Here is a 14988-nt window from a genome sequence, read left to right as displayed (position 1 = left end):
TTCACTTACAATTAAGTAAGTGCTGTTAATCTATAGATATAAATACAAAAAGATGATAGTGTTTCTAGTGAAGTTTGAAAAACTATGGCCTTTTGTTTTAAGATATTAAATGCTATTTTTGTTGGAGCTGTGAGAAAAAATATAATTCCTTTATATGCAAGTAACTTTTTTATTTCTTTTGAAGAAATATGTATCAGCATTTAAGTAAAGACCATAATATATTTCATATTACATTTAGTGCATTTGAGGTATTGTTATAGTTTCAGTGTTCTTATGGTTTAATTTTTAGGAGCTTGGAATGAGAGATTTCAGTTAACCTGGAACATGTACTTATTACATATTACTTTTCTTCATAATTACATTAGGTTTTTTTTTGTTTTTTTTTTTTTTTTGAGACGGAGTTTGGTTCTTGTTGCCCAGGCTGGAGTACAATGGTGTGGTCTCCGCTCACTGCAACCTGAATGTCCAGGGTTCAAGTGATTCTCCTGCCTCAGCCTCCCAAGTAGCTAGGATTACAGATGTGTGCCACCACACCAGGCTAATTTTTTTGTATTTTTATTAGAGACAGGGTTTCACCGTGTTGGCCAGGCTGGTCTTGAACTCCTAACTTCAAGTAATCCACCCGCCTCGGCCTCCCAAAGTGCTGGGATTACAGGCATGAGCTACCGTACCTGGCCAATTACATTAGTTTTTAATTTGAATCATTTTGATTTTAGACACAGTGAAGAGAAACTTGTTTCTGTTCGATTTTGAATCATATTCATCAACTAAAATTAAGTTTATTAGTTCTATGAGATGACATAGAAAGAAACTCCTTTATAACAACGACTTATTTTAAGAAAATCTTGCCTGTTTTTTTAACTTATTTTAAAATGAAATTGGTTTTTTAAAAATCAACTTGGAAACATATTTTAGACAGATAATCTCAGGCCTTTTGTGTATTTTTTCCCAAGAAAAAATTAACATGCATATCCTCAATTTAACATTTTGTGTATATCTATAAAGAAAATAAGAAGACTTTCTTCTGTCTCTCTGACCTATTGTTTGTGCTGGAGATAGAGTGATCTTTCCAAAGCTTATGTCTGATCATATCACTCCTCCACTTTGAACCTTTCAAGGAAGTCTCCTTGTTGTAGGAACTAACTCCAGATTCCCTAATGTGGCTTGTGAAGAGTAACTTATGAAGTTGCCCTGCTTCTCTCTCCAGTCCTGTCCCTCACTCTGCCTCTTCTGGTATCTCATTCCAAAAGAACCACTGTGTGTGTCCAGTTTTACCTCCTCACCTCCAGACTTTTGGTTTTCTCTTGTAGAAACATCTTCCTCTTTTTTTTTTTTTTTTTTGACTCTTCATATAAATTGCCTTATCACCATCGTGTTAATCTGGTTTGTTTCTACTCATGTTTTTGAGGACTTTCTTATTTGAGGATGTTTTTAAAAATGTAACCTCGTCAATTTGTTGTTCTTCAGGAAAGGGACAAGTAAACCGTATTCTCCTTGGTGTTTAATGTTATTCTCAATCGAATCTTTAGATGGTCCTTTACTAAAGTGTATTGTGCGGTTCAGGCTTCTTCGTGATGAGAGTGCAAAAGGAGAAAAAACTAAAGTCAAGAGAAAATTAACACTTAACCTCCTCACTTTAACATTTTTATAAAGGAACTAATAAATATTGAGTGAATGGGTGAAAAGGTATGGGCAAAGTTAAAATAAGTTATAGAAAAAGTTAAGGATTAGTTCATAAAGTGAAAATAATTTTCCATGTAAATGGGAGATTTCTTAAAAAAAAAAAAAGATGAGAGCACACTTTTCTTGTTTTCAGTCAAATTTAGAACAGGAGAATGGATTTCTAATATGCTGCCAATCCTTAAAAGAATGGAAGGGTTTCTTGGCAGTATTAGTCTATTGGTATTAGAATGAGGAGTATATGAAGACTTAAGTGGTAGAAAGTTAGTCAATCAAAGAGTACTTTTATAGTTTAGTACTAATACAAACGTATTATTAAAACAAAGGGAATGTTTTAAAATACAAAGAAAGAAGTGAAACATTACTCAGCATCTCGTCCTCCAGAAATACATGGTGAGAACTTGAAAGAACAAAACAAGAGGTTCATATATCTGGAACTATTTAGGACTGACCTAATGATCAAGAAATCCAATTTCCTGATTTTGTGGTTTTGTGAATAAAACCACAATGAGAAACTACCCAATAAATTTATCTAGTCTGCCAATCTAATTAAACAGCCTCCTGTATTCTCTTTGTAATAGATATCTGATACAGTCTATTAAACATTTTTGAGTCATTTAATCTTTGCCTTGGTCTGTGGGTCACTGCTATTAAGTAATCACAATATGTGTAACTTCTGTTTTGTTTTTAAGCTGGATAATGCAGACGAACAAGCAGCCCAGATCAGAAGGGAACTTGATGGCCGGCTGCAATTGGCAGATAAAATGGCAAAGGTAAATTATTAACTTGGACATACTGTACCCCGTTCCTTTCTTTACATAGATTTCTGTGAGCTGAAAAAGTGTTTTGTATAGGTTAAAAAAAGCCAGCATAATTTTAACATTTTCTTCTCTACACATAGACCGCTTAATCCCAAATATCTGAATGCATGTTATCTAGATGGAACATATTATTCACTTTACATATTCATCCTTAATATGTGAACTGTTTAATTTTAATGATAACTTTTATAGACTTTTCTTGAAGCAATGCATGAGTTTCTCAAACTGCCAGATCTAGAAGAGTTTTAATGTTGTACTAAGCAAAATATATCCAGGGAGAAAAAACTCCTCCCCACAAAATCATATAATACATTCCTAAGTATACAGCGGAGTTATTGGCACATAGTGGTTCCAACTGATATTTAATTGAATGACTAAATGCATGAAAAAATATAATTTTAAGTATCTAGTATGCAATCTGGCAGATAAAGTGTATTTGATACAAGAAATTCATCATATTGTACTTATTTGTATGATCACTGTGTATCATGAATAGAAATAGATTTCAGACAAAAGCCACGAGTTTTTTCTAGTACTTAAGGTTTTTAGAGAGACTGGAACTTAATTGTCTAAATCATTCTTTAGTGAATTTATTGATTAACTTACTTCAGTAGTATGAAAATTTTAGTTCTTTTCAATGGACTTGCAATTACAGTGCTGTTGATTGCTTTGAGCATAAGATTCTTTCCCTTTCCTTTCTGTTTAGCAAAAACTTCTAATATTTGATGGATAGTCTCTCTATCTCTCTCTCATAACATGTATACAATAAACTGCACACATCTTCATTTTACAGTTTAATGAATGTTTATGCATACACCTTGTGTAGCCACCTCCCAAATCAAGATAGTAAACTCTTCCAGCATTCAAGAAGTTATATCCCATACTAATTTTAACAATTATTTTTGTAATTCTGCAAAGAAAATTTGTATTTGTAAATATTAATATATGTTTTTAAAATGCTGGTACTGTTTAAACGTATATTAAAAAGTAAAGGAAAGGTTGAGAAATTAGAGAGAAACAATAAAATGAGAAAAATTGAGAGAAATTGTGTAACAAGAATAACAGTAAGTTGTAAGAACCAAGCTGGAATTAGATCACGAGGAACAATCTCTAAATGAATGAAGATACAGTGTGCTATAAATTAGGGGCCAAAGAGTTACATTTGCACAGAGGGCAGTGGTTGAAAGGATAACATGCCTTATTTTTGTCCTCTGGGTTTCTAGGAAGGTTGTATACTTGTATATAGATTTTACCTGAGACTGGACACATTGTCATATGCAATGCTTTAGAATAAAGTTTAAGTGATTTTCTGGAGAGTTATGGGACTGGAAGAAAAGCCTCAGACATATTCTCAGGTTCATACTGAGAAGAAGGCACGTTCATAAACGCCTGGGCTGAGTCAGAAGAAAGGGTTAGTGATGAACACACAAAGGCTTCTTCTTGAGAAAACCCTGATGGTTTCATCAGAGATGTTGATAGAGTGGAAAACGCATGGAGAAAGAAGGAAAGCCCATGGGTTTGGAAGGCAAAATATACCTCTAAAAATAGGATACCTTTTGATGAAAATATTGACATAGCAGATTGAGCGGGTTTAATTGCTTTCCACTTCAAGTTCACCAAAGTGAAGCCATCTTAATGAAATATTTTTAAGGCTAATAACAATTGACTGACCTTGTTGAATTATATTCTGACAATAATCCTACAAACCTTGTAAGGGCAGATGATATCATGAAGTTAATTTCATAGAAGAGGAAATTGAGGCTTAGAAAAGATTATTTATTTCACCATGATTACATAACAAATAAGTGGCTGAGGCAGACCTCAAATCCTGGCCTTGCCTCCAGAGCCTCAGCTCGCTCTCTTACATCCTGCTGCCTCTGCAATCTGATAATTCCAGAAGTGTGGTTGATAAATAGCTATTAGTTGGCATTCAGGAACACCCCCTTCTGTATTTCACAGAACAACACAATATAATAACAATAAAACTACAGGGCAAAATCTCTGTTTCAAGAGGGATGTTGGCTTTAATACTTTAGCCAAGAGGTGATTAGGAAGTAGTGAACAAAATGTGTACAGGGCCAGAAAGACCTGTGACCAAATTCATGATTGCCGTTTTCTAAACATAATAGTAGGCACGATACTTAACGCTTTCGAGCCTCATTTTTTCTATCCACAAATTAATTGAACACCAACTATACAGCCAGGTGCTGTCTTAGTTACTTGGGATACATTGGGATAAAATGAGACAAAAATATTTCTGCCAGGCCCTGGTGGAACTTACATTTTATTTGCGATAACCCCACAATAAGCAGTGAACATGCCATGTAACTGAATTATGGAAGGTGATCATTGTTACTTAGGAAATAGATCAGAAAAAGCGGGATGGGGAATGTAAGAGGGAGATGTGGGTGGTTACAGTTTTCAGTCAAGTGGTCAGGGCAGGCCAATTCTTGATAGTACAGTCCTTCCAGATACTCAGGCCAAAAAACTTGGAATCATCTTTGACCTCTTTTTCTCATACCTCATGCAACTTATCAGGAAATCCTTTTATCTCTACCTTCACAGTATTTCCAGAATGTGACAGTTGCTGCCATCCTCCCCCTTCTAGTGTGGTCCAGTCATCTTTGTCTCTTGTCTCAATCATTGTTCTGTCCTTTTAGTCGGTCTCCTGGATTCTACCCCTGTCCCCATTAACACAACAGCCAGCAATGTTCTGCACTAAATCTGTGATGATTCCCTATGTTGCTGAGAAAAAAAGAAAAGTTCTTAAAATGGCCTTCAAAGTCCTGTGTGATCTGTTCTTTGTTACCCCTCTGACTTTATCCTCCACTAAACTCTTGCCCTTGCTCAATCCACTTTGGCTACGGTGGCCTCCTTGCCTTTCCTTGCCACAGGGCCTTGGCCCTGACTCTTCACCTGCAGCGAACATCCACTGACATTTACATGGCTTGCTCCCTGCTGTAGTCAGGTTTTCCAGAGAGACAGAACCAATGGGAGATTATATCTATATTTTCATATATCTAGACAAATATCTAGGTACATATAATAAATATGTATATAATATTTAAAGTAGATGTTATGCATACATACATGTTATATGTGTGTGTGCGTGTGTGTGTATATATATATATATATACATGTGTGGGGGGGGAGGGCAGGGAGAGAGAGAGAGATTGATGGTGTTCAAGGAATTGGCTTCCACAGCTGTGGGCACTGGCAAGTCCAGAATCCATAGGACAAGTAGGCAGGCTGGAAATTCAGGTGAGGGTTGATGTTACAGTCTTAAGTCTGAAATCTGTAGGGCAGACTGGCAGGCGAGAAACTGTGTTTTAGTCTTGAGGCAAAATTGCTGCTTCTTTAGGAAACCTTCACCTTTGGTCATAAGTCCTTTAACTGAGTGAATGAGACCTACCTATAGATGTAGGAGGGTGATCTGATTTATTGAATCTACTGATTGTAAATGTTATTAACATCTAAAGAATATCTTGATAGCAACACTTAAATTCATATTTGACCCAACAACTGGGCACCATAGCCTAGCCAGATTGACAAACAAAATTAATCATCATACTTCCTCATCCACTTTTAGCTCAAAGGGTATCATCTCCTCATTGAGACCTTCCCCGACCACCCCGTTTAAAACTGCAACCCTTCTCACCACTCACTCTGTGTTCCTTCTAGACTTTTTCTCCATGTCACTTACCACTTTCTACCATAAGAAATTATTTCCTTGTTTACTAAGTGTATCACCTCACAGCAAAATACAGGTTTCATGGCAGCAGAGGACTTTGTCCATTATCTTCATGGTTCTGTCCAGGAGCCTGGAGTAGAACACATAGCAGACCCTCAGGGAATGTCTATCGAATGACTGAGTCTTACGTGCTGGCATATTTGTGAGAAAGCTGGAGCTGTGAAGAATTCTTGAATTATTTGTAGACTCCCTCCCTTTTCTCCCACTCATTTGAATTGAAAGGAAGAGAGAATACCAATATGGTAACGATAACTGAATCTGCTCTAATTTGTAGCAAAAACATTTAAACACTTCAACGATTTAGTTAGGTTTGAAACCAGCTACACAAGCAGTAGTTCACTTGATGCCATGATGCTGAGATTAGAACCTAAAATTAATATGGGGCATGGGAAGCAGCAGAGATCAGCTTAGAGAAACTATCCTAGGGTATGAAATCCAGATGTCGTCTAGTGGAAGGTTAACAGCACTTAAGAAAAAGTGATTATATTTGAATAATGAGAAAACCTTTTAAATAAACAAATATTGTTTTTGGGTATACCATGTATTAAGACCACTAGTGACCTATGCTGTACAGAGGACCTAATTAGAACACATAGCTTATAAGAGTGACTCACAGTTAGACAACTAGGAAATAACCCTATTTCTGATTCAATTTTAGTTTAAAAGAACGAATATGAAATGTGTATTTGTCTGATACACAATTAGTTTTGTTGTTTGCCAGTGAGGGACAACACAAGCAGGCTAAATAGAGTTGATGAAATATTATCAATAAACCTCAAAGTTTTAAAACAGAATTTTGAGCTTTCTCAGAGAAAAAATTCAAGTATAGTCTAGTCCCTGAAAAATTTGGAAATACGGATAAAAGAGCCAATTTTGGAGATGCCTGCTTTTCTCCTGTTTGACAGATGATAGTTAATGAAATGTTTATAGTTAAAGCTAAATACAAATAGATTTTTTTTCTTGTGCTAATGCTAGTTTTTCCATAACATGTTGAAAATTTGAAAGCAAAGCATTAGTATATCAGCACTTTCAGATATGTGACATACTCACCTTTTTATTTGTTAAACTATACTTTTTGAGGATAAAATTATGACATTCATACAAATATAAAATGGACACACAATAGAGATTTTATTCAATGCATAATTAATAAGCAAACAAGTTAGATATTAAAACCAGAGCAAAGAGCATGTGAGAAACTAGGTGTTTGGGGGCATTACTAAGATAAGATTAATGGGCTTAATTAAAAATTGGTTAATTTGTAATACAGATTTAAACTGAACCTTTGGGTTATATTATTCACCAAACATTATTTGTACCTCTTTCAGACACAGTTTTACAAGGTAACGTGTAACTTTATTGTCTGGAACCTTGAATCAATAATAAATAATAAGGTGAACTAAGATCTTTTCCCCAAATGATCATTGGATAGCCTTCACCTCCATATGACATTGAAAGGATCTGCCCGCTCATTGCTTTGCCTTATTTCTCAGTTTTGGATGCTTTTTCTGACAGCCTTAAAGTTAGTCCAAAAACATAAAATATGTTTTTTATGGATCGTTTTGCTTTTTTCCCCTCTCTTTGCTTATCTGAAAAATTATTCTAAAGACAATTCCTTCCCTCCCCCACCCCACTAAAGGAAACCCAGGTATTCTATAGCTGGGTGGTTGCCTGTTTTTTTAAGGATACAAATTTGCTATTTTGGAATGTTGCTTCAAACTGTAGAGAAGTTTTAAAAGGATACTTAAGAACCTTCTTTGGGAAAGTTAATTTTTAATGTAGATATTTAATCTGTCTGTGACATTATGCAATTTTAATTTTGATTATATGTAAATTATTTTAAAAAGAAATATGTGAAGGTTATATTGGGGGAAAAGAAAAACAGGTGGCCTGCGACTCTGGGACTGATCTGTGAAGTGGTGCCAGATGTTCCTTCCCATCCCATGAACGAACTGGTGCAAGTGAGTCAGACTAGATGCAGGTTGACGAGCACGCTGGATGCTTTCCAGTTGTACTAGTAATGCAGATTTCTTAGGTTAGATTTTGAATGATGTCAAGGGAGAAAACGTAAAGGCCGTGCTGGAGCATTCAGCAGTCATTTGAAAGATGGCTGCTTTAGGCTTTCATCCTCCAGCCAGTTCTATGCAGTGGTGGTCATTTTACACTAGGCTTAATGTTGTAAAACTATATACCCTCTGTCTTTAAGAGAGAAAACCTAAGTGCCAGGTTGGTAAACATTAAAGAAAGAGCCAAGAATGTGAGGGAACAAAGTGCTCTCATTTGCTGTTCTGGGGAATATAAATGTATTATAATCTGCTCTAAGAATGATTTGGCACTACCAAAGAATGATTTGGTAAATATCAATATTTGGAATGTCCTTTTAATTGAGCAGAAGAAACAAATCTGATTGCAGAGTTAAAATTATTGAATGACAATGCTGATATAATTTAGCAAGAAAATAGAATCTTTCAAATTGATATTGTTACTTTTTCCCTTGATAGTTTTTATCATAAATTTCCTTTTGCTTTAAACATTTTCTAAGCCTTTAGTAAAAAACTGAATTTATAGCCACAAGAGATCTTGGCACATTAATGTGAAAATTTACTAATTTTAGAAATATGACCATATCACTCTTCAATAATGTGCTTTTTTAATGCCTATTTATGAAAAAGCATACCCTTCCAACAATGCATATCTGTGGTAAGAAATAGGGCTATTGTTAAAATGTTTGTTTCCTGACTGGCAAAGCTGTGTGTCCTGAATTTTTTTTATAGACCAGTTATCTCAAGCATTGCAAAGCTACCAGTGGCTAAGGTTCATCTATATACTAAAATATCTTCCATGCATGTTTTCAGAGTTTGTTTTTCCTTAAGCAGATCTTATCACAAATAAAGTTAATGTGAAAATATATGTGATTTTTTCATTTTGTACTGCAATGATCCTCAATAAGATATCTGAAGTACCTTAGATATATTCAAAAATGCCAAAGCCTGAGGATTTTAAAGCCTAGTGACTAAAGTAGGGTAGATATGTTGAGAGTGTTGTAATTTCTAAGACAGCAAAGTATATACATCATACAATTTTTTAATGATGAATTGAAATATGACTTATGTAACACTATTATTTTAAAAATTATTTTCAAGGAAAGAAAATTCCCCAAATTTATAGCAAAAGATATGGAGAATATGTATATAGAAGAGTTGCGGTCTTCGGTGAATTTGCTAATGGCCAATTTGGAAAGTCTTCCAGTTTCGAAAGGTGGTCCAGAATTTAAATTACAAAAATTAAAACGTTCACAGAACTCTGCATTTTTGGACATAGGAGATGAGAATGAGATTCAGCTGTCAAAGTCCGACGTGGTGCTGTCATTCACCTTAGAGGTAAGTAGCTTTATCTCATGCTTACCTCTGGCAGCATAAATGAAGCTGCAAAATAATTTCTGTTGACCTTTGCAGTAACTTTTAGAATTTAAAACAGTGTAATATATGTTGGAGATGTTAAATTATTCTTCATTTGTTGGACTCTCAGCTTGTATATGCAAATGAATGCAAATTTCCCTTTAAACATAACAGTATTAGGATTAAATAATAAAATAATAAAAGTTTTAAGGCAAATCTTCTTTATGCCATCGAGGCTAGTGTAAGTTTACTGATAAAATAGGGCGAGCATTGTGGCTCACACCTGTAATCCCAGCACTTTGCGAGGCCTAGGCAAGAAGATCACTTAAGCCAAGAAGTTTAAGACCAGCCTAGGCAACATAGCGAGACCCTGTTTCCTTAAAAAAAAAAAAAAGAATTATCTGGTCATGATGGTGCCTGTAGTCCCAGCTACTTGGGAGGCTGAGATGGGAGAATTGCTTGAGCCCAGGAGGTTGAGGTTACATTGAACAGTGATCATGACACTGCATTCCAGCCTGACTGACGGAGTGAGACCCTGTCTCAAAAATACAACAATAACAAAAATTCATTGATAAAATAAGCATCAAAATGCACATGGGTAGAAATAGCAATTCAATATATAATTGAATTCTTTGTAATTTGGGAACTCCTTTCAGATTTTTGGTTAACCTTTCTTTTTAAATCTACTTTACCCATAGGATCATTTTACTAGGATCATATCAAATAAGCCAGTTATAATGCACATTATTAGGTATCATGAATGATGAGAAATAGAGAATTCTTCTTTTTCAGGACTTCAAGTTTTATTACAGGCACAGTACATATTAGAGCAAGAACAAAAGTCATACATTTAAAATAGTATTGTCCAAAACTTCAGAATTTCATATTTTATGCAAATCACTGGAAACCGAAGACTAATACTCTTTGTACAACTTTCTATTGATGCTTTACATATCTCTTCATTGATCATCTATGTATATGGGCTTATCTAGTTATATGTCTGTGGGTTTGTACACCACAACACACACACACACACACACACACACACAGACACACACACACACCCCTGACATCTTTAGTTCCCAGGAGAAAGAATGTATGTGAGGCATTAAGATAAAAGATTATAACATAATAATTAGGAGAGTCAAGTCACCATTTGGCTGAAACTCCAGCTTCCCCTCCCCATAATTTTTATTCCATTAGTAAATAGTAACAATGTGACACTTTAATTCATAGCTCTTTCAAAAATTATATTGAGGCTTATAGCTCCTTCCTTTTATCCTCTCTACTGGTTCCCAGTGCTGCCATTTGCATTTGCTGATTGACAAATAAAAGTAAATACAGTCTTACGAAGAACAGTTTTCAATTTCTTTATTGAAACTTCATTTCCTTAGTTTATGGCAGAAGAAGAAAACTTCTATTTTTATTCTTTTTTCTCCATATATTTAACTCTGAGATACATTCAAACTTGAGGACATCTGCCTCTCACTTTCTTGACTTCAGGATTAATGATTTAGTTGTAGGTTAATAGATTAAACTTAGTGTCATATTAGAACTATGAGGCTTTCTTCTGACTCAAGATTCGATTCTGGGCTTACCTAATGACTTGACCAAATGGTTTCACTACTGGGTTTCTTCTCAGCCTTTTCAATCTTATAACATAAGGATGCCTAATTTGAAACTACATAGCATGTTACCTGTAGAATTTCCTCATCATTCCTGTCTCAGATCTCCTGCTGAGTGAAATACAAAACGTCAACTCTTTTCTATTTTTTAAGACTTTATACAAAATAAAATTCGTCCCTTAATTATAGTATAACTTTTTCCAACAAGAGTTTATCTTGTTTATTTATTTATTTGGAGACTGAGTCTCTCTCTGTTTCTCATACTGGAGTGCAGTGGCGTTATCTCTGCTCACCACAACCTCCACCTCCTAGGTTCTAACGGTTCTCCTGTTTCAGGCTCCTGAGTAGCTGGGACTATAGGCATGCAACACCATGCCCGGCTAAGGTTTTTTTTTTTTTGTATTTTTAGTAGAGATGGGGTTTTGCCACCTTGCCCAGGCTGGTCTCGAACTCCTGAGCTCAGACAATCCACCCACCTCTGCCTCCAAAAGTGCTAGGATTACAGGCTTGAGACACTGTGCCCAGTCTATAATTTAAATTTATTGATGAAAAAAATAATTTGTAGAGCAAATAACTTTTATAATGTACAAGTCTAGCATTATCTTTATATGTAAACATTCAGAACTAAAAGTTTAGAACATTCTCTTTTCTCTATTGTTCAAAAATCTTAAACGATTGTAATAATTAACTTATGAATTATGTTTTGCCTGTTGAAAACAAAATTAGGCTGCTGAGTCGATGTTTAAGTGATAACTATGAAATGATATTCTGTCCTTTATTGCCAATATGTTTAGGAGGACTGTTCCGTTGGCAGTAGGTTGTTAGAGAATATGAGCTAAAACTTCACTTTTCATGGTCTGAGAAGCTTGCATATTTATAAAATTGTTTTGACATCCTCTGTTGCTATGTCTATCTAAGGCAGATATTTTCCTACTATAGCATTATACAAATCTGTTCTCAGTGTCCACAGTATTTTAAGCAAGAGTTATGTGTCCAGCAACAACGTAAAGTCGTGTTAAGTGACGATGGTGCAGTGCATGTTTATAGGACACCAGAGAGAATAGATATGCCTCTAGTCACAGGGCCTGTGACATCAGCCAAGCTAAAATGAGTAATTATCTCTAGTTCTTTCAGCAAATCTTGCTCCTCAGACCCCATATTTCAGCCTAAGAAAATTCTGAAAGGCAAGCAGTTAATCCCATTTAAAGCTGTCACACTTCATTAGTCAGGCTTAGAAGTGGTCCAGTGGAGGAATCTTTTCTAAGAACTATACTGAGTCAAAGGAATAAAGTGCAGATTTGAAAAACTCTACTCAAATTTCACCTTCTCTTTAAAATTGCTCCCACCCTTCCCTTCTCCCACCATACCCTATTCCCTTCCCAAGATCAGTTTTTGCTATAGTACTTACCAACTAACATATAGTTCAGTTATATATTGTGTTTATTGTTAATTATCTGGCTTTCTCTACTAGAATATAAGTTGCAGGAAGGTTCTATTTCTTTCTCTTTCTTTTTTGTTTACTGAGGTAATGAAAGTGCCTAAACAATGCCTAGTGCACAATTGACTCAATAAATACTTATTGAATTAAGGATTTTTATGGTACCAAAAAAGCAGCTGTACAGGATTACTTTTAGGTTTCCCTGTTCATTAAGGCTTCAGAAGAAATATTAAAGCAAGAGATGATCCAATCCACAAAACGCTAAGCTATTCAATAATGTTAAATGTTCAAGCAATACTAGAAAAACAAATGTTGACCTAAGAAGTGGAAAGTGGGGAATGTTATCAGTGGCATGAGTATAGTTGACTTCTTCTTTTTTTTTTTTTTTTTTTGAGACAGAGTCTCCCATTGTTGCCCAGGCTGGAGTGCAGTGGCGCGATCTCAGCTCACTGCAAGCTCCTGCGGGTTCACGCCATTCTCCTGCCTCAGCCTCCTGAGTAGCTGGGACTACAGGCGCCCGCCACCACGCCTGGCTAATTTTTTGTGTTTTTAGTAGAGATGGGGTTTCACCGTGTTAGCCAGGATGGTCTCGATCTCCTGACCTCGTGATCCGCCTGCCTCGGCCTCCCAAAGTGCTGAGATTACAGATGTGAGCCACCGCGCCCAGCCTATAGTTGGTTTTTTACACTGAATTCTTTCATTGATATTAGGCTAGCAGATTCCATGAGTTTCTCTATGTTTGGTGCTATATGGCTCCCAATTTCACCATACTGCTCAGTGTCATTCTTTTATAAACTACACATGCTTAAATGTCTCCTAACTCTGTGGTCAGCATTTCACCTGGAAGAAAGTTACCTAGTTTCACATTTTATACGTGCCTCTCTTCTTTTTACTTCTAGGACAGCTTTATTTATTTTATCCTTATGACATCAGCTACAGAGAGAATGGGAAAGAGAAGATGAAAAATAGGTCGGTTTAGCTTCCATAGGTCCACTAGCAAGTTTTACTGGGAATTGAAACACTTACTTAAAGTTAGATTAGCTGATGGTCCATGGAATTCTTGGCTGTCTTTATCACTAATTATTTAGGCCAGCTATGTTTTATTTTCCTTTTTGATATCAGATCTGTACAATCACATTGTTTTATTTATACATATAGATTTTTTTATCACAGAAACTGTATCTTTTGAAAGTGACAATTCTGCAGGATAAAAGGTTCCCAGCATAGTTGGAAGTATTGTTTTGAAAAGCAGAGTACCATTTCATAAGTAGTATGTTTTAGGAGGTCATGTTTACAGTAGCTTATAGTAGAGGTGACAGAAATGATGTCAAGCAGATGCTGCCTTTCTTCTCTTGCATTTGGGCTATTTAAACACACTGCAGAAAGAGATGCAGTGTCAATAATATTCTGAAACATGAAGCAGTGCTCTTACGATTTCTAGACTTGTGGTACCCAATTCTGTTGTTTCATACATTTTAAATGACCATCAAACATTTTTATTATTAAGAAGTTATTAGAGTAATGGTGGTAAGTCCAAGTGTATTTGCCTTTTAATTAATATGGTTATGTATTTGATTTATCTCAGCTTCTGGTTTTATTTCTATAAGAATCTAACAAATTTCAATATTACTAGCAAAAAACCTGAGTCATTAAAAATGCATAACTTCCTTTGCTTATTTTCTTTAATCAAGATTTAGTATTTCATCCCAATTTCCCTGAGGAGTGTTAGAACAGCTGTGAAAGATACTACTTTTCTCTATCAATTCTCCATTACTTTTCTTGGTCTGTTTTCGGTTAAGTCCTGATTTTGATTCATATGTTGGTATGCATTTCCATGTGAGAAAATGACAAAAGCCCTGGTTGAGGAGGAAAACCTGTTCTGAGTTTGACCTTTTATTTTATTGATAAATAACTGAGTGATCAGTTTCCTATATATTTTATGAAAACAAAATTTAACAAAAACCAAATACACATTTATATTTACAAACATGACTCTTCTCTTGTAACAGAGCTGAAAGGAAGAACACTTTTAAGATGATTTGTTTTTTGAGCCCTTTTGGATCAAAATTCTTATCACGACTCTATAAAAAATGTAATGACTGTAATAAAGTATTACATGATCAGGAACTGATACAGATTATGTTTATGGTAGATATTTTGGTAGCTATGAAACATGAATTTTATTATTATTTGTGCAGATACAACATGGGATCAATGAAGAAATCAATGTACATATATAAATGCATTTTAATCTATTTTATAAATTAAATTTTGA

At 35.1% G+C, this 14988-nt stretch overlaps 1 protein-coding gene across 9 annotated transcripts in view; it reads left to right on the top strand.

The window, feature by feature from the left end:
- The window catches only part of CADPS2 (calcium dependent secretion activator 2), a 573333-nt gene that overhangs the window by 250763 nt on the left and 307582 nt on the right, over positions 1 to 14988 (top strand). For all 9 annotated transcript variants that reach the window (XM_045388493.3, XM_045388491.3, XM_065542514.2 and 6 more), the window contains exons 4-5: positions 2373 to 2453; positions 9396 to 9632. In XM_045388493.3, the coding sequence (XP_045244428.1) occupies positions 2373 to 2453; positions 9396 to 9632 (318 nt within the window). The remainder of the gene's footprint in view (positions 1 to 2372; positions 2454 to 9395; positions 9633 to 14988) is intronic.

This window comes from Macaca fascicularis, chromosome 3, assembly GCF_037993035.2.
Source record: "Macaca fascicularis isolate 582-1 chromosome 3, T2T-MFA8v1.1".
In the NCBI taxonomy this organism is placed as follows: Eukaryota; Metazoa; Chordata; class Mammalia; order Primates; family Cercopithecidae; genus Macaca; species Macaca fascicularis.
Note: the sequence above shows the minus strand (reverse complement) of the source record. Positions and strands in the feature narration are given on the sequence as shown.